Raw genomic sequence first — 26,503 nt, 5'->3', positions numbered from 1 at the left:
TCATGAATTACACTCAAAGCCCAATAGCAACCAGAGCATGTGTGTAACATGGCAGTACTAACTCTGTTTTGTATTACATAGGCCATTATATTTTTTGAATCAACTGAATTTTCCAGATGACTTTCAAGGGAGCCCTATGTAGAGCTAATAGTAATAATCCAGTTGTAAGATAATAAGGGTGTAAGTGATTGTCCTTAGTGCATCCAATTCCAAGCATTGGTGCAATTAGTGTAATGAACTAAAATCAGACAGATGCTCTTGACCTCCTACTCTTGCAGCAAGAACTGTGAGCCCAGAATTCAAGTTGCAGTCTATTTTCCCTGGAGAAAAACAGCACAATAATCAAAGTGGATTTATCCTGGAAGCATTGCTTCTGTATTAAATGCATTCCATCTTGTCTGAGTTAATTCTAGTCTATTTTTTCCATCCATGCCCTGAGAACTTCCAGGCACTAAATCGGGACTTTTGAATCCACCATTTGACTCAGGTAGACATATAAATTCAATATCAAGACCCATGGTGGTGCAGTGATTAGAATGCAGTATTGCAAGCTAACTCTGCTGACTGCCAGAAGTTTGATTCTCACAAATGGCTCAAGATCGACTTAGCCTTCTATTCTTCCAAGGTCAGTAAAATGAGGACCCTGGTTGTTGGGGGCAATATTCTGACTCTGTAAACCATTTAGAGAGGGCTGTAAAGCACTATGAAGTGGTATATACTGTAAGTCTAAATGCTATTGCTATCACCTGCATGTTGATACCTCGCTCCAAACCAATGGATGATCTTTTCCAATGACAAGGTAGCTGTTAAAAAAGCAGAGAAGGACTGAACTCTATAGCACTCTTTAATGGCGATTCTTAGTTCTGACGTATTTCACCCTATGTCTACCAGCTGGATCTACCTACTCAGGAGCAAAACCACTATAAAACAGTGTCTCCCATGCCCAAATTCCATAGACATTTCAAAAGGATAGCATGGTTAATAATATCAAAGGCTGTTGGACAAGAATGGTTATATTCCCTATCCAAATCCTACTACCAATCACCTATTAAAGCAACCAATACAATTTCCACCCCATGCTCAGGTTTGAATCAAGATTGCCATAGGTCCAAATTGTCCTCCAGAGTTCTTTGTAATTGCCATACCACTATTTTCTCAACAACTTTCTTCAAAACAAAGGGCTGATTTATGAAGATGAATGATATATGTCCATTAAAAGTGGATCCAATACTGGTTTCTTAAGCAGAAGAAAGACCAGTGTTCCAAAGCAGCTGGAACCTTCCAAACTCTCTAAAACAGTGGTTCTCAACCTTTTTAATGCCGCGACCCCCAACCGATCGTAATTCGAGGACTACTCAACCGGTCGTAAGTCAAGGACTACTCAACTGGTGCAGCACCGTTTGCAGAATGGGACTTTTGGCGGGCTCAACAGGGCAGAGACAGCCTGGACAATTCCTATTGGCTTTTGAAAGCCAATAGAATTAGACTCTATTCAAGAGAGTCTATTCTATTGGCTTTCAAACACCAATAGAATAAAAGGGAGTAGCACAGCTAAGGAAAAGGGAGAAAAAATGGCAGACTGCGTTGTTTGGCGACTCCCGTGAAATGGACGTTCAACCCCAAATGGGGTCCCGACCCACAGGTTGAGAACCACTGCTCTAAAAGGTGTTGAAAATCTCCTTAATCATTTTAATCAGTCAGTTGAATAATGGGACCAATCCATTAATGCAGGCCTGACTTCATTAAAAAATCTGTGTTATTTGCTGAAATCTACAGTATAAAGTAAAAAAACCTTTAACAATATTGGCAAGCCATCATTTCTTCAGTTTTCATCCACTCTAGCTTCCAAGCCAGTATTTATACAAGTGAATTTATCCATGAAGTGTTTAATCTTCCAGCCTGTCCTTCCTTAAAAATACTTAGAATACTCAAAATGGTACTATTGTTTGAGTAAAAATGTTGGAAAGTAATCCTCCATTGTTACCCTTGTTGTCATAGAGTGGACATAACTTTGAACCTATATGCATGTGTGAATGTATTCGCTTCTCATTTTCTGCTAGCATTGTTCCACGTATGAGATTTAGTATGAAGCTGACCTTGGTCTTATTTGTTGCTGTCCTGTGATAGACCTGGATTGGGGGTGCAACATCAGTCTCAGCAGTTTCCAATATCTTTGACCACAGTATCCTTTTGGATCAATTTTGGGGGTTTGTGATAAAAGGCATGGTAGCTAGTTTCAATCCATGATGATACACAGGGGGAGTGGGGCCATGGCCCCTTACTTATTGGATGCCACAATGGTCATAGCTCTCTCCTCTCATATTTATATTCAAATGAAACTACTGGGTGAGCTTATCTGCTGTTCGAGCCATCAATATACTGATTATACCCAGTTATATATCTATAACTATGAATAGTTAAGTGCTGCTATCAAAGTCCTAATCCAATGCCTAGGTACTATGTAAATTTGGAAAAGTAGAATCCCATCCTGATGAACCAAGGGTTGTGTTTATTTGGGTTCCCAGATGGTGGAGGTGATTCATTGTTGACTCTCAGTGAGTTGCACTTGGACTCTCAGTTCCTGCTTGAAGTTCAGGTGGAAGTGGGGGCCAAGAAACCTTTCAAAAGTACATCAGTGCACCAGTTGTATCCTTTCCTGGATGAGGAGGTCCTTTAAATAGTAGCTCATGCCATAATCATATCATGCTGTGATTACTATATGCATTGTACATAGAGTTGTCCTTGAAGCCATTTGGAAATTGTATCCAGTCCAGAATGCAGCAGTATGGTTAATGATGGGGGTACCATAATAAGTACATGTGACTCTACAGTTTTAATGAGCTCATCTATCTGACAATTGGCACAATTCAAGATCCTGGTTATGAATTTAAAATCCTTCATGGCATAAAGCTTCGCTACCTGAAGAACTATCTTAAGCCATCTTTTCCCAACTGGTCCCACCCAGCACTTCTGGTTTTCTTGATTAAACTGCCTAAACTATTGCAGTTGTTGCCATCCAGAATATTTTCCCCCTAGAGATTTTTATGGTTCCCAACTTTATGTTGTATAGGAAATCATTAAATATTTATTGTTCACCCAGTCTGTCACAGTGTTCATTTATATGTTGGGTTTTTAATTTTAAGCTACATAGAGTCATCTAAGATTCAGGTGTACTTGAAATTTAACAAATTTAATTTTTCTATGCCATTTTCAATGACTTTATCTATAATTTTATGTATCTATTATTGACTGTGAATCTGATTTATTTACATAAATAATAGAACAATATCTTTCCAGTTGTCTCTGTGATTTTGTTGCATCCAGGTATTATATGATCAAGTACTTCAGTTTTAACCACATTTAGTAGCCAAGATGGTCTTTTCTATTTTTTGCCTTCATGCCATTTGCTTGTTCTCACAGAGCAAAAAGCATTATGTGTATTTTGTGATTTCCCTTCAGTATCCTTCTCAAAAATGCCCATGGAATGTTTTGATTTTCTAATCTCACTTTAAGCTGTTGCCTTTTATAGTTATGTTTAGACTCCATTTATGCAAAGAACCCTTCTGAGTTTCTTTTAATACAGTTTTTTTTATTGAACTTTATCATAAAGCCCTTCTTTATATCTAGTTTGTTTTTACTGAAAAAGTCCTTGGAAAATACAATCTGTTGACATCATTACAAGGATGCAGGAGATTATTTAGAATCATTCATTTCTGGTTTGCTAGTCAAAATTTTCAGTGTACACCTGAGTTCATTTGACTATTATTGTAGTGTACTAAATTATCAGCATGGTCCATAAGTTGATGGTTGTGACTGTATTTTCACTGCGTAGACTAGATTTTAGGGTTTTTTAAAAAAAATTGTTTGCAATATTTTTCTTTCTTTTTTGGTTGTGCAAAATATCTAAAGTTTCCAAGATTACCAAATGTTATGCTATACCTTTGATGGCTTTGTTTATTTATTGAATATCTTCTTGGAAGTTTGTTAATTTCCCTTTTGCATATTTAGCAAGTACAAATTACACAAAATATGCTTGCCTCCTTTCCTTCCTCCTCATTCCAGTCCAAGGCAGATCTGAAGCCTACTCAAAGCATCTTCTCTCCTGGACAGTACTGTATATGGTGGCCAGGGCTTGGGTAACATTTTTGCAAGACTGATAGCTACATCAAGGCAGAATAATGATACTTATCAGAATTGATCACATTGCCTATGTCCTATTCAAGTGGGAGTTAGAAGTGTTTCTAATGGCAATATTGTGTTATAACACAGGCTTCAGATTTGTGATTTATTTGTCTTTTCATAAAGGAAAACTGCTGCCAATTTTTGATCATCATCATAAAAAAAGATGTGGGTGGCTCTGGGTTACAATCCTGTTTTAGCTGCAGGAAGCTAGCCATTTAGATACATGTTGCATCCTGACACATAAGCCTGTTTTGTGTCAGCACCAGAATTTCCTTTGATGGCAGTCATCATTGTTTTAGTCTTGCATTGTCAATGAAACCTGCTTTGGCTTTTGTTCTTCCCAGGGAGGAAAGGTGACAACTCATACCAGCTTTATCTTTAGTGCTAAATAAATCATGCAGGAACTGAACAGGAACTGAAAAAGACTGGTAGCTTTATACAGGATTACACATTGTTGTTTTCCTTGCTATAGACATGACAAACTATCCCAGCAAGATGTGGTGAGCTAACTTCTTAAATGCCAGTGTGAGAAGAAGAGAAAATAGCCACAGCATTTGCAAAAATTAAAGAATCAGTTCAACTTATTTTTCACATTTACTATAGAGCAATACATTGCCAGAAGGAAAAATAGTCATCTTTTTAATGTATCTATTTTAGTGACATAGTGAAGATGGGAGGGAATTAAAATAAATTACCATACCACAAACATTGCTTCTGTTGATAGCTGTTAATTCTTACAGGTCAGTAAGAATTGCATTTTGCAACCCTTCAACTGCAACAACGTGATATCCCATCAACAGAAATACTATTCAAAACATTGCAGTGGCCAAGTACTATCTGTGGATTATAAATGATAGCCTAAAAAAATCCATAATTGTTAAAGTTGACAATCATAACGATTATTAGAATAGAATAGAGCTGGAAGGGACCTTGGAGGTCTTCTAGTCCAGCCCCCCCCCCTCCTCAAGCAGGAGAACCTATACTATTTCAGACAATTGACTATCTAACCTCTTCTTAAAAACCCCCAGTGATGGAGCATCCACAATTTCTGAAGGCAAGCTGTTCCACTGGTTAATTACATTCGCTGTTAGGAAGTTTCTCCTTAATTCCAGGTTGCTTCTCTCTTTGGTCAGTTTCCAACCATTGTTTCTTGTCCTTCCCTCTGGTGTTTTGGAGAATAGATTGATGCCCTCATCTTTGTGGCAGCCTCTCAAATACTGGAATATGCTATCATTTCACCCCTATTTCTTCTTTTAGTCTCAGGCCCTTGATCATTTTAGTTGCTTTTCTCTGAACTTTTTCCAAAGTCTCATCTTTTTTGTAGTATGGTGACCAAAATTGGTTGCGGTATTCCAGGTATTACTAGGGTTTTATAAAGTGGTACTAATACTTCATGTGATCTTGATTATATGCCTCTGTTTATACAACCCAGGATTGTATTAGTTTTTTTGGCTACAGTTGCACACTGCTGGCTCATAGTCAAGTGATTGTCCACTAGAATTCCAAGGTCCCTCTTACAGTTAGTGTTTTTGAGCCAGGTCTCACCTAATCTGTGCTTAAACCTTTGATTTCTCCTGTTTAAATGTAAAACTTTGCTTTTCTCCACATTAAAACTCATTTTGTTAGATAGGGCCTATTGTTCAAGTTTGTCCAGATATTTTTATATCCTGAGCTTGTCTTCTGGGTGTTGGCTATTCCTGCCAGTTTAGTGTCATCTACAAATTTGATAAATTCCCCTTCTATTCCCTCATTTAAGTCATTTATGAAAATATTAAAGAGTACTGGGCCTAAGACAGAGCCTTGTGATACCCCACTGCTTACCTCTCTCCATGTGGATGTAGTACCATTGAGGACTACTCGCTGAGTACATTTTGTCAGCCAGCTACAGAGCCATCTGGTGGTAATGTTGTCTATCACACCTTTTTCTAGCTTACTAAGCAGCAGGTTGTGATCTATTTTGTCAAATGCCTTAGTGAAATCTAAGTATACTATGTCCACTGCATTTCTCTGATCTACTTATTTAGTCACTTTATCAAAGAATGAAATAAAATTGGTTTGGCATGATTTGTTTTTAACAATCCCATTCTGGCTACCAGTTATAACTTTGTTTGCTTCTAGTTGTTCACAGATCTGTTTTTTGATTATCTTTTCCAGGATCTTCCCACGTATTGATGTTAGGCTGATTGGTCTATAGTTTCCTGGGTCTGGTTTTTTTTTTCCCCTTTCTTGTAGATGGGAACCACAACAGCCCTTTTCCAATCCTCAGGTACTTTCCTGGTGCTCCAGGATTTTTGAAAGATATGGTGCAATGGTTCTGAGATAACATCTGCCAGGTCCTTCAGAACTCTGGGATGTAATCTGTTGGGTCCCGATGATTTATATTTGTCAAGATTGGATAGGTCAGACATGTCAAACACAAGGTCGCGGGCTGGATGCAGCCCAATATGTGGTTCCGTCCGGCCCGGGGACCTGCTCTGGAAACAGTGAAGGACCGGCCTGATGCACCTTGACCCAGCCCAGGCCGACTGGGCATTGATCTACAACCTGGTTGCATCTATCAAAGCCAGAATGCGCTCAGCATTAAATCCATGGGACAGCTCCACCCGGCCCCTAGGTGCATGCACAAGCGGAGTCCGATGTCCCTGTGGGCTGTCATGTCCTGCAAGCTGACTTCACCAGGATGCCAGCATTGACCATCTCCTGTGCACACACCTGGGGGGCAGAACATAGGCAGCAGGGCAGCTCCTTGTTGGTTCCAGTGGATCTTAGGCTGAGCACATTCTGTCTTTGATGGATGCAACCAGGTTGTATATCAGTACCCCCACCAGCACCTCCAGCCTCACAGCCATGAGGCATCCCTTTCAATGGGACTGCCCCCACCTGCCCACATGGTATAGGAATGGCCAGCAGCAGTATATTAGTGCTGGCAATCTCTCCCCTTCCCATCGCCCCTTCCTGAGCACAGGGGAAGGAAAAGATGAGAAGGCAAAGGAAGGAATGAGGGAGGAAGGAAGGGAGGGTGGAAAGAAGGGAGGGAGGGAGGGAGGGAGGGAGGGAAAGAAAAAGAGAGGGAGGAAGGGAGGGAAAGAAAAAGGGAGGGAGGAAGGAAGGAACAGAGGAAGGAACAGGGGGAAAGGAATGGAGAGTGAGAGGAAGGAAGGAAGAAATGGAGGGAGAAAGGAAGGGAGAGTGGGAGAGAGGGATAGAAAAAGGGAGGAAGGAAGGAAGGAACAGAGGAAGGAAGGGAGGGTGGGAGGAACCATGTCCCAGCGCTCACCCCAGTCCCATGCTCCTCTGCCAGAGACCCTCAGATCTGCCCCAGTCCTGCCCAAGCACCCCTGAAGCGAGTGATGTTGAGCTGGCCATGCCCACCCCGTAGACCATGCCCATCCCAGCCACACCCACCCACATCCACCCTGGCCACACCCACCCAGCCCCCCAAGGGCAACCACAGTGCTCAATGAAATTGAGTTTGACACCCCTGGGATAGGTGTTCTCTTACCATTTTCTTGCTTATTTTAATTTTTGTTTCTAGTTTGTCTTTTGCAGTAGTTTTTTTTGGTATGTTGGGCTATAATTTCTTTTTGTGTGAAGACTGATGCAAAGAATGAGTTATGCAGCTCTGCTTTCTATCTGTTACTTCCTTGCCATCTTGTCTCTTTAGTGGACCTACAGTTTCCTTGAATTTTTTCTTGTTATTAATATTTTGAAAGAAACTTTTTTTATTATCTTTGACTTTTGTTGCAAGTCTTTGTTCATTCTGAGCCTTTGCTTTCCTGACTTCATCTTTGCATGTTCTAGCTGTCTACTGATAATCAGCCTTAATTTCCATTTTTTGTACTCGTCCTTTTTGTCTTTCAGTTTGTCAGAGAGATCTTTGTGCAGCCATACTGGTTTCTTCTTGAATTCCTTGTTTTTTTCTTTTTCAGTGGTATTGTGTTGGACTGGGCTTTTATGATCACATTTTTCAAAGTTTCCAATGCTTCCTGAGTTGTTTTCCCCTTTAGGATTTTCCTCCATGGAATCTTTCCTAGGTTCTTTCAGAGTTTGTTAAAATCAGTTCTTTTGAAGTTTAAGACACTGGTTGGATTGTTTTCTATTGTTTGTATTTGCATTATATTGAATTCCAGTATGATGTGGTCACTTTTATCCAAGGTTCCCACAACTTCAACTTCCTCTATTATTTCTTCTCTATTAGTAAGAATTAGGTCCAGTATAGGGTTACTTCTAGTTCCCTCCTCCACCTTTTGGATGACAAAATTGTCGGCTAGGTTGGTTAAGAATCTGTTTGATCTCCCGCTCACTGCAGTTTGTCTCCCAACTGATATCTGGGTAGTTGAAATCTCCCATTACTATTGTGTATGTTTCATACATATATTTGTTAACTGGTTGGCAAAGATTCATCTATTTCTTCTGATTGGTTGGGTGGTCTGTAATATCCAACTATGGCAATACTTTTTTTTTCCTTTTATATTGACCCATATACATTCTGGAGGGATTTTGTCTTTGATCATGTGTATTTCTGTAGATATGTAGTATTCTTTTACATATAGTGCAACTCCCCCTCCTCTTTTTGTAGATCTGTTTCTTGTAAACAACTTGTATCCATCCATCAGTACATTCCAGTCATGGGTTTCATCCCATGAGGTTTCTGTAATGACAACTATGTCATACCTACCCTCATGTACTATTGCTTCTAGTTCACCCTGTTTATTCCCCAAGCTTTGAGCATTTGTATATAAATATTTAAAACTTTTATGTCTGTTTATGAGTATGTTTCCTGGATCTCCTAATTGTTGTTTGAGTTTTTCTTTTTTCTCATGACTTCCTACCTCATTGTTTGATTTATTTTCTTGGGATTTGTGATTGTTTTTGTATTCTAGAGATTCTAAAGATTGGTCACCCTTCCTCCTCAATTTTAGTTTAAAGCCCTTTTAATGAGTTGGGCCAGTCTTTTTCTGAGTACATGAGGTGCAGCCCATCCCTTGCCAAGAGTCCTTCATATAGGAAATGCAGTCTATGGTCCAAGAAATTAAAGTTTTCTTGGTGATATCAACTCTTTAGCCAGGATTTATTTCTAGAATTCTTTTTTCCCTCAATGGGTGTTGGCCTTTTGTTGGGAGTACTGATGAGAATACTACTTGTGCTCCTAGATCCTTAACTTTATTGCCTAGTTCCTTATATTCTCTCGGTATTGTGCTCAGGTTCTTTGTTGTGTCATTTGTCCCAATGTGAAAGAGTGGGAAAGGGTACTAATCTGTGGGCCTAATTATTTTGTTTAAGTTCTCAGCCACATCCTTGATTTTTTCTCCAGGGAGACCACATACCTCCCTGGATTGTATGTCCAGTCTACAGATGGTTGATTCTGTTTCTTTGAGGATATAATCTCCTATTACCAACACTCGCTTTCCTTTTTTAGGGGGTGCAGTCTGGGTGCTTTTCTGTTTATCTCAGGTGTGTTTGTTGATGTGAGTCTTTTAGGGATGTTTGGTATTGTTTCTTTGCTACCTGTCTGCATGTTTTCTTTGTGTGGGAGATTGTGGGTCTGCATATTTCCATCTGGGGGAAAAATCAATTGCTCACTTTTAATGGAGCTGTTCTGGTTGGGTTAGATTGGGCAGTAGGATTTGTTAGATGTCTGCTGCTTCTTTCTTTAATTATTGTGTTTCTTTCTATGTGAGACATACCTCCATTTGTCTTCTTTAAGGATTTGTCAGTAGGGTCAAATCCTCTGGGAGTTATTTATTCATTGTTTGGTTTGGTTTGGGTGTAGCTTTCTTGCGTAGGTTGGGTTTGGCTAGAGTTGCCTCTAAGTCCCTTACTTTTTCCTCTAGTAGTTCACATAGTTTACATTTAATGCATTTATAATTTGGGTGTTCTTTGGGCATAAGCACATACATGGAACATTTATTGCATACCACAATAGTATCAGTCACTTGTTCCACGAGTTTGTTGCTTGAAAATCCCTCTTTTTTGGTTGGTGGATGTGCTTTGCTGTTAGCGTTGTTTCTACCTTCTCTTTTCTAGGTAAGTATGCCTATTTTTTTTCTATCCTTTTTTATGCCTGTTTGTGCTCATTTTCTACCTTGTTATTTATTTAGCTTTCTTATTCTTATGTTAGTTTTATTTATCCTTTTCTTTCCTCTATTTTTTTTTTAAGTTTTTGAGCTCCAATTCCTCCCTACCTTATTATTTAAGATTTGCCTTATTGAGATTTGCCTCTTTATTAATCCCATTCTTCCTTGATTTCTAATGTTCCACTCTTGTTCTTATTATTTGCCTGTTTATTTGTTTTTTATTTTCTATCCTATTTTTATTTTTATTCTCTACTGGGGTCTTCCCTCCCTTCCTATTGGGACCTCAAACTTAATTGTTGCCTTCACTTCTGTTATTCGCTGCTCTGGCCCATTAGTCTAAACATAATACATATAAATGAAAAGAAAGGGGTCTAGTTTGATGAGGGCTTTTTTAAAGCATCTAGGCTTTTGCCTCATTTTTTAAAAAAATCCTGTGAGGTTTGTGAAGCATCGGACCAAACTGTCTGATACAATAGTTTACACTTTCCCCAATAAAATTCTGTGGATCACTCAGACTATCACATGAAAAGTTCTAATCACCTGTAATGGGCTCAATAGCTATGGAAGAGGGTATACCAAGTGAGTTTTATAGCCATGGTTTTCAAAAGAAGTGACAAAAGAGAAAATTAAACTGGCAATTCATAGCTTTGTTTAATTGAAAGAAAAAGGTTGAGTGCAGCACCTTCTGAATCAAGATAATTGTAGCTTACATAATGAAACCCATCTCTTTAATGGAAATGGAAGACAGTGGAGAAGGGGGAAGAAATTAACATACCACTTGAAGGGACTAATTAGTTCATAAAACCCATTCCTTTGCAGACACCTATTCCATGCACCATTAGAGACAGTTGAATCCAAAGAAAGTTTAGATGGCTTTTCAAAAAACACATTTCTAAACATTAGTTAAAATCAGATTTTTTCCCCCCCTATAGTCCTCCATATGTGTTGGAAACACTCATATAGCCTTGTGTCTGAACATTATGAGAACCAAAATTCTAACTATTTGTAAGATACCAAGTTGAAGAAGAACAAAAAATACACTACTTGGGGCATTACTAAATGTCCCCATGGACACTCAAGCCTTGGTTACTTCTTGAATGGACTACTGCAATGCACTGCATGTGAAGCTGCATTTGAAATACATCTAATAAATAGTGTTGTTTCCTTTAGAGTTCCTCAATTTCAGCCAGGAGACAAGGAGATGGAGAAGGGGGGGGGGAAATGTCAGCAGCCTTTTTAACAAATGTCATTAAATTTTACCATTATTTTATGAACATAAGTCTTAATGTAATATCCAGTAATTATAGGTATCAATTGGGGTAATCAGTTGGGGTAATCAGTGCCCTGGGATGAAGCACATATAAAACATGCAGGTCCAAGGTTTGTTTGCAACAATTAAATAATATTTTTAAGACTATATTCAAGAAGTGTTTTCAGGAAAAGTCAAACAAATTAAACAAACAAACAAATTAAAATGGCAGCCATGACAATGCAATCCAAGCCCCATTCTGTTTGAACATGTATTGATGTCACATAAAGGCTAAGTTATTCTGGAATCAAACTTGGCATCCAATCCTGCCAAGTGAGAATTAATTAGCAGCAGAAGATGACAAGTAGGCCTGGATATTGTTTAATTAAAGGTAGTATCCATCCTCATTACCTTTGCTGATCATTCTAATAAATTCATGTGATGGTGGTGGAGGTACAGAATGGAGCTATATGCCCTGCAGTATAAAAGGCAAAGTGGAACAGAAATTTCCCAATACAATCCTTTATCTATTCTCAAGGTAGTGTTTTGCTCCAGCTGCAATTTACTCAGCTAGTGCAAAAATACAATGATTAGTGTGAATAGAATGATATTCGGGAACACTAATTAATCATCATACAGTAGTTAGGGGTTTTTAATCTTTTTCTGAATCTAATAGTTATCTGAATTTATCCATTACCCATTTGATATTACTTGTACATTTCTGTCTTTTCTGAAACATGCCTATTTATTTAACATTTCTTTCTTCTTCTTTACTGTTTTTTCTTACCAATATTCAAAACGAAATTTGCTTGTATGTAAGAAATTACTGCAGTGGTCTGATAATTTACATATTCTCTTGAGTTTTCATTAGTATCCTATAACTAAATTTTTACACTTTCTAGCCCACAGGTTTTGTTCCATATTTGCTGTTGTACAGCTAATAGCATTTTAACAGGCATTTCTACCGTACTTTAAAGAAGCCTAATGGGTAGTCTAATGGGTGTTTCATCTGCATAAGGAGCTTTCCTGTCTGACCATTTATTGCCTGTCATAGCTCCTTTTTAGCGGAGGTTTCAAATAGCTGCTTGATATAAAACTCAAATAGGAACCTTATATTACCTTGCAAAAGAGCTAAGCAATATTGAATTGAAATTAGTAATGTAATTCAAAAAAATCCTGAAAATTAATCTAGAATTTAAACCAGAAACTTTTTTGTTAGGGTTTATGGATAAAACATTGGGGGGAAATCATATCTTTTTTAAAAAAAAAAATGTTCACCTTTCTTTTGAGAAGGGAATGGGAATGGATATTATATTACAGTTGTAAACTATAAGTTGAGTGTAAGCATTCTTTATATCCTTGGAAGTTATTCTTCGTATATATTTTGTTTTCCTTTCTTTTTCTTTATGCCTCATTGCACCTCTATTCCTATTCTCTGTTTATATATTTTTTTTCTTGATTGTTATTTATGTAATTTTTATGGGTACATTTTGTAAAATTTAATACAATAGTGACTCAGATAAAAGCACAGTATAAAACAATTTAGAAACAGTAAAAATGTTAAGCATTTTCAGACCTTTCAGAAGGCCAAGGGGATGGAGGCAGATCTCACCTCAAGGGACATGTGTTATGGTTCCGGCTAATGAAACACTTCAAAGAACTTCCAGGCATTGATTTCCCTAAAAGTCTTTTATTGATTCAAAATGTCGGCACAGGCATAATGAATTCTATGCTAAGATCTAAGTTCTCTTCCTCTGAGCAGTTAAATTATCAGCAAGTTCCCTCCCTAAATTAGCTATCATATATCACATTATCCAATTAGTGTGAAGGTCAAAGGTTTCCTTCCTCTTTCTTTCCCAGGCTTTACCCCCACCCTCTTCTGCTCTGTATTAACCCCAAAAATACCAGACAGTTCTGCATATTGTCAAAGCAAGAATATACAGTATTTGCAGTGTTGACAACATGATATCCAAAAAGTAAGAGACATGGCAGAAAAGGTTCTTCTCCTGAACCCACCAGTCAAAATTCCTTGGCCAATAGGATCCATAGCATGCCCCTTCTGCCAGCGCAAGTGGGACAAGCTAATTCTCAGGTGGCCTGGATCATGCCATAACAGTCTTTAAAAGCAATAACCAAACCTTGAATTAAACCCAGAAGCAAACCAGCAATGAGTACAATTTATGCAATTGTGCTGTTACATGGCCCACCTGAAAATTATCTAGAATTGTCCAGACTGCTGATTCTGTGCCAGTTGTAGCTTTTGAATATTCTTCAAGTGTAAACACATGTAGAGTGCATTGCAGTAGTCCAAATGTGAGATCACCAGGTTATGAGTAATTGAGTGCAGAGCCTCGCGATACAGGAAAGGATGCAGTTGGCTCACAACACAAAGTCTCTCCTAACCATTACTGTCCCCTGTTCTTCAAGCAGAAGTTGTGAGTCTAGGAGACACCCCACCCCCAGGTTGCTCATGTCTGGGTAGTGCAACTAATTAATTGACAGGCCTTCCTACTTCATTTATGAAAAGAAAAGCAAGTACATTTTTACCATTAGACACACATAGCCCATTAATTTGTTCACATATATTTGGGTAAATCTTCTTGATGGTTTGAAATCTTGTTAGGACACTATGGGACCAGTTGCAAGAAGTTATTTTTGAAACTATTAATAAATTCAGTCAGAAACTTCAAAAGCCTTATGTTCACCATGGTGTCAAATCAGCTTTACAGAGTAAACACAAACTGTCCCAGAAAATTCTGAAGTAAAGTCAACTTTGTCAGTAGTACCCCAATAAAATTGTATTCAAGGACTTTTGCCTTAGATTGATTGAATTAAATAGTAAGAACTGGAAAGGTGCAGACAAAGTAAGCTGCCTTTCCAATGGGCAAAATTATACCCCTATCTTATACCTATAAGATAAAGTTTTTGGAATGTAAACTCCACACTTATCTTAAATGAGGAAAATAATATGTACATTTCCTAACAGTGGTGATATGTTGAAAGTTTTGGAAATTTGTATTGCATTTGAACTATTTTGCAAAGTGATATCACGTGTTGTTTGCAACTCAAAAAGTAGAGAAAATTAATGTTTGAAGTGCTTATCTGTGAAAACTTTTAGAAAATATTGACTTGTTCAGATTCTTAAACTGATTCCTAATGCTTGCTGAATTTTGCATACATCTTAACTTCAAATAGTAATCTAATGTGATGCTTCAGTGTAACACTTCAAGTGGAAATACTGTAAGACAATTTAAACCAAAATCTGTCTTCTTGACTGCTATTTTTTTTCATTGAAAGCTACTCAGTATAGCCTAGACATACATTTTCTACCTTATTCTTAATGAACTTTCAATTATTCTTGTCAATGAATATCTCATAGCTTTGATATTCTGTGGCTTCCTCATACCATCCATTTTCCTGTAAATATTAATATTAGTTCCATAGAAATGTGGTCAAGTTTTAATTTCTTAGCTCATGGAGTATGAATTTTGTTTGGGTGCATTGTGAATTTTTTTATATTTAAAGTATTTTTTTCTTTTAAACTAATCTGATCCTTTAAATAAATCTAACCTTAATTTTTAGCAGTTTATAGACCTATTATTACACTAATGCTAAACTACTTCAACTTAATGATTAGTTCAGGTGCACCAAAATAGATTCAGATCTGACTGGAAGGACATCCTACTGCCATGTGTTTCTTTCAAAGGTCATATTCTATCATTGTTTTCCTTCACTGTTTTTTTAGCTGTTCACCTTTGGTTGGAGAGAAGACATCCGTCCAGGAGAACCTCTTCACAGCCGAAAATTCTGCTTCGATGCAATTTCACACAGTAGTCCTGTCACACTTTATGACTGTCATGGTATGAAAGGCAACCAGCATTGGAACTATAGGAAGGTTGGTCTTGCTTTGTGATACTTTAAAGGCATGTGGTGATCCAGATGACTATGAAGAAATTCCAACATTCATGTTAGTAGAATCAATAGTGAAATACTTTATTTTTAACAGTTTATTTAAAAAATGCTATTTGGTATACAAAGAGCAATAGTGACAAGCCAGTGTGGACAATAAGCAGACAAAATACATTAGATCCAACCATGTGAAATCAAATCCCAATTACACACTTACACAATTACCCAGATACATGAATAAATTTACTGTGTGGGTTACATATTTTGTAACATTTCCAATAATACCAATAACACTAAGACTTGAATATGACTTCATAGTGCTTTACAGCCTTCTCTAAGCAATTTACAATCTGGGTCTTCATTTTACCAACCTCAGAAAGATAGAAGGCTGAGTCCACCTTGAGCTGGTCAGGAATGAACTCCTGGCAGTAGACAGAGTTAACTACAATACTGCATTCTAACCACTTTGCCTCACAACTCGTGTAAACATTTCTTACTATGATCAGGATGAAGTTAGAATAACGTTTATATATGGGATAAAGATGGGGTTAGAGTTAGATCACCCTGGGGTTCACAGAAAATGTAGTATGTTAATTTAAATATGATTTTGTATCATTAGTAAAAGTGTTAGGTTTATAGTATAGTGGCAATTGTCTTTTCTTATAACATTGTGGCAGTGAGGATGAAGTGGTACATAATCTTAAATTTCTTTCAAATCTGTTGTTCAATTGAGTTTAGTAGTAGCTTTACTGTGAATGTTTATGACCAGGTGCAGGTTAACAATTTCATTAAATTGTGGACTATTTCAAGTAAAAAGTTATATTGGCTAGAGGGTGAACTTGGGCTTACGCTTCTTTGAATGTTAATCTAGGATGCATTTTACAGTAGATGCTTGCTTGCTTGCTTACTTGCTTACTTGCTTGCTTGCTTGCTTGCTTGCAGGACTAGAAATTATGGTCTCCTGCTTTCTAACCTGGTGCCTTGACCACTAGACCAGGGCTTTTCAACTAGTGGTACGCATACCACTGGTGGTACTTCAGCACCGGGCAGGTGATAACGTGTACAATGGGTTGAAAAGCACTGTAAAAAAAGTGTAAAAAAATGTGTAAAAGTGGATGAAGTGAAGCGGCAGCAATGCCGAACAGGCCTATGGGAGAGTCAGCTGGAGCTGCATGAGGTATCACCAGGACTGTGCTGAGAGCCCAGGATTGGTGTGTGCTGCTCCAACTGATCGGTAGCAGCCTTGGGAGTGGCAGGCAGCTGCATGCAGTCTTAGGACTGCAGCTACAGCTGATCGGCAGCAGGTCTAGGATCTTTTGCCTCCTACCCTTAGCCACACCTCCTTCTTCTTGAGCCTCCCACCTCCTCCCATTTGCCTCCAGCGTTCTTCCTCAGAGCAGCATGCGATTGCCAATAGGTGATTGCAGCGGCTTGGGGGGGATGCGGCTTCTGCTGTTGAACTGGGGGCATGGGGGACATTTTGGGGTGCTAGTTGGTTATTCCCCCAAAGATTCCCTAACCTTAAAACAGTTCTTGGATGGCAACAATTACCCAGCATGGGGAGCCCCGGAGAAAGAGATGCCATCAGTACTAACTCCCAAGAATGAGGGGCTCAGAGGCAGCTACAAGCAGGGGAGGCAGGGAGGGAGGGGGGACATGGAAAGGAAATCAAACCTGATTGACAGGGAGCATAGTAGCCCTGCCGTACTCTGCAGAGGACAGATCCCCATCATCCCCAGCCCTGCAGGAGTCTTCTTGTCCCACTGTTGCAGACAAAAGGGGGCTCTGGTTAGTAGTAGTAGTAGGAGGAGGAGGAGGAGGGTTTAAGCAAGCTTAGCAACCAGAGTGGGGACCCCCCAAAAAACAAACATTCTTCATGGGTAACCTCCCAGCATGAAAGAAGTGACCAAAACCTGCTGCATCCATCCCACAGATGGGGGTGGGGGAATAAAAACCAAACAGCCCCCCCCCCCGCTGTCAATCCTCAACAGAAATGCTTATGACAATGAAAACCTTGGATAAGAGGAAGTGCGTGGCCGGGCAGACAGGTGGGTGTCTTGCTCGGCTATGGGTTGGGGGAGCAAAGGGGGCAGCTTCACCCCCCAAACACTGTCTTCTCATGAAAGCAGGATAAAAACTCTTAAAAATGACAAGGAAAAAAAAGTTAAAACAGAAAAGTGTCTTGCAATGGTTTTCTTCCCCACTTCCTTCTATCAGTTTAAATAAATAAAGATCACAAACTGGCTTTCTTTCATTTTAATTCAGAAGGGAGGATTGGAAAGATTCGTAGGGAGGGTTGTTTGTTTCAAAGCAAGGGAAAGAAGGTATTTGGGTCTGTGGGGGCCCCATCAGGTGAATGGTGAGGGCGTGCAGCTTCTGGGGAAGGCAGTCTTTTTAAAAGAGCAAAACAAGGCAAAAAATAAAAATCCCCCAGTCCACCCCCAAGACCTGGATGCAGATGTGATCTTTTTTTTTCTTGTTCAGAAGAGATACTCTTCTATTTTAACTTTTTTTCTTTGTCATTTTTTGGAGTTTTCATCCTGCTTTCATGAGAGCACAGCATTTGGAGATGGTGAAGCTGCTCCTCCCCCCCCCCAAGCCACAGCCAAGCAAGACACCTACCTGCCCAGGTTTACTATGCTCCCTGTCAATCAGTTTGATTTCTTTTCTTTGCCCCCTCCCCCCTGCCTCCCCTGCTTGTAGCTGCCTCTCAGCCTGTGATGACCCAGGGCACAGCACAGAGGCAATGCAGTCAGCTGGCAATTCAAACCGCCCTTTATTTGCTCCAAATTTTCCCCAAATGTTCCCATGTTTCTGGCAAGCCTCCAAGCAAAGGAATACACACACACCTTTGGCTGCAAGTAGTTTCACATACAATCTGAGTAGGAGAGGATTTTACTCAAGGCCACGGAGATCAGAAAGAATGACACATACATCATAAACCTAACGAGTCTGTGTGAATACATGCTTGCCTCAGCAGTCTCAGAAGGAAAGCCAAAATACAGTCTGAGTTCTTTAAACATCCAAGCAACGTTATCAGTCAGTCCAATGTCAGCGCTTCCGGGTTTCCAAGCAGAAGTCACAGAATAAGAGATCAGCAACACCACACACAAAACTCTAAGGAATCAGCGTTTGTTCCCAACAAATACCTCTCCCCACAGTGTCTCCTTAAATCTAATTCTCCAGGTGTGCCTTGTGGAGAGGGGTGGGATGCTCTCCTCCCAAATAGTTGAACCTGCCTGTGTTGTTCCCTCCTTCTCTCCACTCTCCGGCTCTAGGATCAGGTGGAAGTGGCCCTTGCTCATCGCCTGAACTCTGTCTCTCCTGTTCCTTCTGTCCCACTCCTGAAAGGCTCTAGCCTGCCTCTCCTGCTCTTCCCCACATTCCTCTGAAGCCACAGACACCTCTCCCTCGACCTCCATAGGGTCCCGTTCCAGCTCATTTTCCTCCATAGATTCAGGCTCCTCATTCTTCAGCATTGCCGGCATCTCTTTCTCCTGAGCCCCTGTTGGGTAACTGTTGCCACCCAAGAGCTGTTTTAAAGTTAGGGAATCTTTGGGAGATAGCCAGCTGGCACCCTGACATGCCTCCCATACCTCCACTTCAACGGTAGAAATTGCACACACACCCAAGCTCCAGCAATCACCTATCGGCTTCTTTGAGTCAACCAGAAGGAGAGAAGGGGATAGAATAGTGCAAAGATTAATGTCAGAGAAACAGGCACAAGATTCCCATTAAAAGTGTGGTAAGTGGGTGTACAGACAGTCATCAACCTACAACCACAACTGAGCCCAAAATTTATGTTGCTAAGTGAGAAATGTGTTAAATGAGTTTTGTCCCATTTTATGACTTTTCTTGCCACATTTGTTAAGTGAATAACTGCAGTTGTTAAATTAGTAACGCAGTTCTTAAATGAATCTGGTTCCCCCATTGACTTTGCTTGTCAGAAGGTTGCAAAAGGGGATAACTTGACTCTGGGACACTGTGACCATCATAAATATGAATCAGTTGCCAAGCATCTGAATGTAAATCACAGGACTCTGGGAATGCTGCAACGGTCTTAACTCACTTTTTTCAATGCCATTGTAACTTCGAACAGTCACTAAGCAAACTGTTGTAAGTCAGGGACTACCTGTATTTTATCAGTTTTTTTCTTCTTTTTTTTTTTGGTCATCAAGTTTTTAACACCTTGCTAGGTGACTTGTGGTACTCGAATATTGCTATATCCTAAAAGTGGCACATTCTGTGAAAAGGTTGAAAAGCCTTGCACTAGACCAAACTGGCTTGAATGCTTAGGAAAATTCTGGATAAAAAAATTATTTTGTAATTACAGTAAAGTTAGGGTTAGGTTTCATTAGTTAATGGTTAATTTTATCATAATGGTTAAAAGAAATTTCATATTTTGCAATAATTGGGATTACAACTACAACATTGAGCTACATGGTATCAGGATTAGTTTTGGGGAGAGTAACAATAAGGATTATTGTTACTTTTAGGTTTCTGTTATAATAAACATTTTATCCTTTGAATTAAAAAATCCTATTGGCATTTAGTAGGCAAACTCTTCCTCCAGATATTCAATGTAATAATTTTAAATTTAGTTATAGTCTTACAGTTTATCCATATAAATACGAAAATATTTCTATGGCCATCAGGTTGAAGCCTGGATTAGCATTTGACTTCCTCTAGGCCTATCAATAATTTGATTTTAAGAATTACTGTTAAGGTAGCTTTTTTGTTTAATGGTAGATTGTGATTCCTTTGAATTGGGATTACCTATGTTGGTGACACTCAATAGAGTAACTCTACTAATCAAGGCAAAATTTTCTCACAGAATATGCATATAGTACTTTTCATCTTCCTTGAGATCTGCCATAAATTAATATTTCAGATTTCATATTTCCATAATTAACAGTTGATTGTGGTTTTGCATTCATTGTGCATGAGGAATGCATTTGTTTGTATGTTTATTTGATTTTTATCCCTTTATTTCTTTATTGAAGTTGCAATTTCAATTCTATGTTTCAGTAACATATAAGATAAAAATTACAATTCTCTTTAAGTTGAAGCAAGGCAGCTCTGAAAATATTCTAAGTTACAGACATGAGAAGTATCTATGAATTTACTATAGATCAACTTTTCATGATTTAGGATTATAATTACCATATATCTAAATTGCTGCAACACTTATCCTTATATCTAATAAAACAATATATTTTATAATTCAGAAGTCCTAGATACCATCTGCATTTATAAAACATTTTTATAAATCCCTACAAATAGATGGGTTTGTGACTGAAATTGTGTATGATCTTTTAATATTAACATGTACTATTTAACCATATCAAAGATTTGGAAAACTATATTTATTTCATTGGAAATGGGCATCTAGCAAGTGATCTTGATTACATTTTTAGTGAATGACAGTGGATGGACATAATCTGTTAAATTATAATGCTCCATTCTCACTTTTCACCATTACATTACACTTTTTAACATCCATCTCTTCAAATTATTAAAACTATAAACCTATTCACACTTACAAAACCTGGTAGAATGAAACTCATGACTGGAATGTACTGATCAAAGGATATAAAAGAAAGATCTAACAAAAGAAGAGATGAAATTGCATTATATATAATAGATCACTACATCTCTACAGAAATGCATAAAACCAAAGTCGAAAGTCTCCTAGAATACATATGGGCTAATATAAAAGGAAAAAAGAATGACTTTGCCTTAGGTGTATATCACAGGCCACTCAAGCAGAAGAAATAGATGAAGATTTTGCTAATCAGTTAACATATGTATATAAGAAACACCACCACAGTTAACTTTAACTATTCTGACATCAACTGGGAGACAAATTCTCGTCAAGTGGGAGATTGAACAAGTTCCTGATCAACCTAGCTGACAACTTTGTCATCCAAAAGGTAGAGCAGGGAACTTGAGGGCCAACTATACCAGACCTAATTCTTACTAACAAAGAAAAAATAATAGAGGGGATTAAAGTTGCAGGAAATTTGGGGGAGAGTGATCATATTATATTAGAATTCAACTGAATATAGACACAAGCAATAGAACATAATTAAACTAGTGTGTTAGACTTTAAAAGAGCTGTTTTCAACAAACTTAGAGAGAGTTTGGGAATAAGCTTAAATTTTAAATCTTAAAAGAGGAAAACAATTCAAGAAGCTTGGGAAACTCTGAAAAATATGATTATAAAAGCCCAGTTCAGCACTATACCACTGAAAAAGAAAAATAAGAAATCCAAAAAGAAACCAGCATTGTTGCATAAAGAACTCTCTGATAAACTGAAAGACAAAAAAGATTAGTATAAAAAATGAAAAGAGGGACATTTAACTAAAGCAGAATTCCAGCACATAGCACAAACCTGCAAAGATGAAGTCAAGAAAGCTAAGTTTCAGAATGAACTAAGACTTGAAACAAATGTCAAAAATAAAATGGATAATGCAGAACTGCTTAATTCTTTTTTTGTATCTGCATTCACACAAAAAGAAAAAATAGCCCAACCAAAAACAGAACAGACCAGGAATTCAAATTAAAATAGGCAAGAAAATGGTAAAAGAACATCTGTCCACTCAAGATGAGTTCAAATCACTATGATTTTATGGATTACCACAGAGTTCTGAAGGGGCTGGCAAATGTGATCTCAGAACCATTGAACCATATCTTTCAAAGATCCTGGAGCACTGTGGAACTACCAGAAGATTGGAAAAGACCTGATGTGGTTCCCATCTTCAAAAAAGGGGAAATAAACAGATCTAGTAAACTGCAGACCAATCAGCCTGACTTCAATACCTGAAAAAATCCTGGAAAAGATAATCGAGTAACAGATCTGCAAACACCTAGAATCAAGCAAAGTTATAACAGAAGCCACATACCGACAGATCATGCCAAACAAATTTTATTTCATTCCTTGACAAAGTGACTAAATTAGTGGACTGACAAAATGCGGTGGATATAGTATACTTGTAAGAGCCGAGGTGGCGCAGCAGTTAGAGTGCAGTACTGCAGGCCACTTTAGCTGACTATGTTCAGCAGGTCAGCAGTTCAAATCTCACTGGCTCAAGGTTGACTCAGCCTTCCATCCTTCCGGGGTAGGTAAAATGAGGACCCAGATTGTTGGGGGCAATGTAAATATATATATATATATACATTGCTTACTGGTGTACACGGCTTAGAGAGTGCTTGCACTTAAAGCGGTATATAAGTCTCATAAATAAATAAATAAATAAATTTCAGGAATTTGATAAATTAGATCACAACCTATGTCTTGGCAAGCTAGAAAAATGTGGTAAAGACAGCACTGCCACCAGATAAGTTTATAACTGTCTGAAAAATGGTACTCTATGTGTAGTCCTCAATGGAACTACATCCGTATGGAGGGAAGTAAGCAGTCAGGTACCCCAAGGTTCCATTTTAGGTCCAGTACTCTTTAATATCTTCATAAACAATCTAAACAAGGGAATAGAAAGGGAAGTCATTGAATTTGCAAGTGACACTAAGCTGGCAGGAATAGCCAACACCCCAGAAGACAAGCTCAAGATCCCAAAAGATCTTGACAGATTTGAACACTGGGTCCTGTCAAACAAAATGAAATTCAGAGTGAGAAAAGAAAGGTTTTACACTTAGGCAACAAAAACCAAATGTACAGGTACAGATTAGATGAAACTTGGCTCAATTGCAGTAACTGAGAGGGATTTTGGGGACCTAGTGGACCATTGCTTAAATATGAGCCAGCAATGTGCTGCAGCCATCAAAAAGTCACTGCAATCTTAGGCTGCATTAATAGAGGAATAATATTCAAGATCACATGAAGTGTTAGTACCACTTTATAAAGACCACACTTGGAATACTGCATCCAGTTTTGGTTACCACAATATAAAAAAGATGTTGAGACTCTGAAAAGTGTGCAGAAAAGAGCAACAAAGATTATTAAGGAGGGCTGCACTAGTTCTAGTGAAAAGAATGACTAGGGGCAACATGATAGCAGTGTTCCAAATTTGAGGGGTGGCCACAAAGAAGAGAGGGTCAACCAATTTTCCAAAGCACAAAAAGGCAGGACAAGAAGCAATGGATGGAAACTAATCAAGGAGAGAAGTAACCTAGAACTAGGGAGAAATTTACTAACAGTACGAACAATAATGGCTTGACTTCAGAAGTTGTGGATTTTCCATCAATGGAGGTTTTTAAAAAGAGACTTGGCAGTATTGAATTTACACTTTTAAGCAATCATTCATGGGATTACACAATATAGGTGTTGTTTAGCCCTAGTCCTAAATGTGAAGGATTGTCAAACTTAATAGATTCCTTAGGCACCATATAATTTTAATTTTTCTCCATACTTCTTGTATATGAATGAGGCACAAATGCATTCATTCCCTTGTGTTGTTACACAGGACATAATCTTGGTCATATCTTCAGTATGATTTATTATAATCTTGTGATAGATTTTTTGAATAGAATGCTCAACAATTCATCGTCTTAGAAATTACAAGATTCTTCTAAGCCATCGCAATGTGATAAAAAACATCTATTATTCTGTTGGATGGAGAAAGCAGAATAAGTAATTTGAGAGTATGGATCGAGTCACTGGAGGAAAGACATATGGAATTTATAATTAGTAAAGGGAGGAGATATAGCTCAGGAAGGAAAGAAACAGCAGATGGCAGATTTTCCCAAATTTATATTCTCTGAAATTTTGATTTGAGGTTTTTATCTGAAAATATAACATTGTTAAAATTTTGTGATGGGAAGTCTATTGACATTCATGGGTGCTCAGTTATTCAGCCTGTTTACTGTTTATGCTGTAGTAAAAGAAGATCAGTTTTCATAGGTGAATTGATTTCTCATCCAAACTGTGTAATCCCATGAGTGCTGGGCTCAAATTATGCAAGCTGGCATCATTTCTTTGAAGTCAGGGGCAAAAGTTCCATTTACATCAGAGAGGAATCTACTTTATACTGTAATTGAAGTTTTTTATTCAGAAACACAGCCAATTTCTTTCTTGCTTTCTCACGCTGGGGGAAAAAACTTGATGACATGGAAGTCTTCATTAATATCTAATGCTCCAGGTGTGACTGTGAAAGAGAACACATATCAAAGTGTTTTCCTTTGATTTGAGCCATTGTATTTTAATTTGAAGCCCAGTGGATACCAATGAAATGAGTATTTTGAAGCATATGTCATAAAAAACAGTCATGATTTACTTTTATTATGTGGGGTTGTGACAGAGCACAACATTTCTTCTTTCAAGCTAAAAATCTGTGTTTCTGAGTAAGGAATTCCTTAAAACTGATATAAATGCAGTGTTTAGAGATACATACTGCTAATCCAATAGCAGTAAATTTTGACAGTTCACACAAATAGATGAACACTTATAAGTAGCTATAAATGATCTTGGTAAGGTGCCACAACCATTGAAAACAATAATGCTGAATCAATTACAGTGTTTGATCAATTGTCTCAGCACATCTCATATTATTATTAAAACTTTCCCCTGATTTTTCTTACTGCTAATATTTATTTGTTTCTAGTAGGGATTATTTTTTTTCTGGAAGTTAAAAATATTATTTCTGGAAGATAATAATATTTCTTTTAGAACCTTTTGAATATCTATAGAATTTTTGGTAATTCACACAGCATCCCTTTAAGGTAGGCCATTATTGTTCCATGTTACAAGCAGGATGCTGAGATTGGCTAGATAGTAAGTCTTTGATTGGACTGAAATATGAGCTGGTGAAGTTTGAGCTTAGACAGTTACAGATTACATATACATGCCAAACCCAGCAGTATGCAATTAGTAGAAAGGGATATATAGGTTCTATTCCATATAAGCAGGTTCCAATGTGCAGAAAACTGAAGATACTGTGACTAAGAAGTCAAATGTCATTAATTTGTGCATTACATATACTTATGTTTATGGATCTTTATTCATCCATTCATTTATTTCATTTTTTGTCCTCCAAAGAACTGAGAATATTATTTGCCTCAGGAATAGTTTCAATTTATACATCTAATTAAGCACATATATTCCAACTGTATAGTCTGTCATGGTTCCAAGAAATGAAACTCTTCAAAGTACTTCAAGGTATTGTTTACCTTAAAGAATCTTTATTTGAGTAGCATAGCTTTGGCACATACATGGTCAAAGCCAAAATCTGAATTCCCCTCCCCTAAACACATAGTATCAAAGCACAATTCCCTCCTCTGATTAATAGTCATAAATCACTTCTCCAATTAGTTTGAAATGCAAGCTTTCCCTCCTGTTTTCCAACCCGCCATTTCTTTATCATCTGTTTTTTCAAAAGCCCCTGAATTGTTATGTCTAACTAACTCCCATTACATTTCTCCTCCTACCCCCAGTATCATCTAATTCTTAGAATAAAGCATAGGGGAGAAAAAGGCTGCATCTCCCTATGTTATCAAAGCAAGAACATCCGATGTTAGCAGCATTGACATAGTCATTCATTTATTTATCGGAACCCATAGAATCATAGGTGTGAATTTTGGAAAAGATTTAGAGAACATCTAGCCCAATGCACTGCCCAATGAAATATCTCCAACTGTAGCTATCTGGCCTTCCTCAAACATCTCTGACAATGAGAATCTGCCATTTTCCAAGGCCCTCTGTTCCAGCTTTGAACAAGTCTTATTGTCAGAAAATTTTTCCTGCTATTCAATCAGATATAAACCCATTCCTTTTTGTCCTGTCCTTTGGAACACCTCAGCCCCATTTCTAACTGGACAATCACCTGTCTGAGATGGTATAGGTCCTCCTGCTTGAGCAGGGGGCTGAACTAGAAGACCTCCAAGGTCCCTTCCAACTGTATTCTGTTCTATTCTGTTCTGTTCTAAACAGTTCTCAACAGTGTTTTTTTCTCCAGTTTAAACATATCCAACACATCTCCAAATGTTCTTTCTAAGTTTTTCTTTCCAGGCATTTTATCATTTGATTGCTTAGGAATACATTATAGTTGCATTTTGATCCTCAGAAATAGAGATCACACATGTAAATTTGCAAGATGCTTTCTCTTATATCCAATACACTTCTTTAAAAAAT

The 26,503-nt window shown here is 38.0% G+C and overlaps 1 protein-coding gene across 1 annotated transcript in view; it reads left to right on the top strand.

Moving 5' to 3' along the window:
- LOC120314397 (polypeptide N-acetylgalactosaminyltransferase-like 6) overlaps nt 1-26,503 on the top strand; it is a 210,895-nt gene that overhangs the window by 168,371 nt on the left and 16,021 nt on the right. Inside the window, exon 7 of the mRNA XM_039357445.1 lies at nt 15,254-15,403. Within this exon, the coding sequence (XP_039213379.1) occupies nt 15,254-15,403 (150 nt within the window). The remainder of the gene's footprint in view (nt 1-15,253; nt 15,404-26,503) is intronic.

The sequence above is a fragment of the Crotalus tigris genome, unplaced genomic scaffold, assembly GCF_016545835.1.
Source record: "Crotalus tigris isolate CLP2741 ecotype Arizona unplaced genomic scaffold, ASM1654583v1 scf7180000018923.2277400, whole genome shotgun sequence".
NCBI lineage: Eukaryota > Metazoa > Chordata > Lepidosauria > Squamata > Viperidae > Crotalus > Crotalus tigris.
This window is presented reverse-complemented; position numbering and strand designations above follow the sequence as displayed.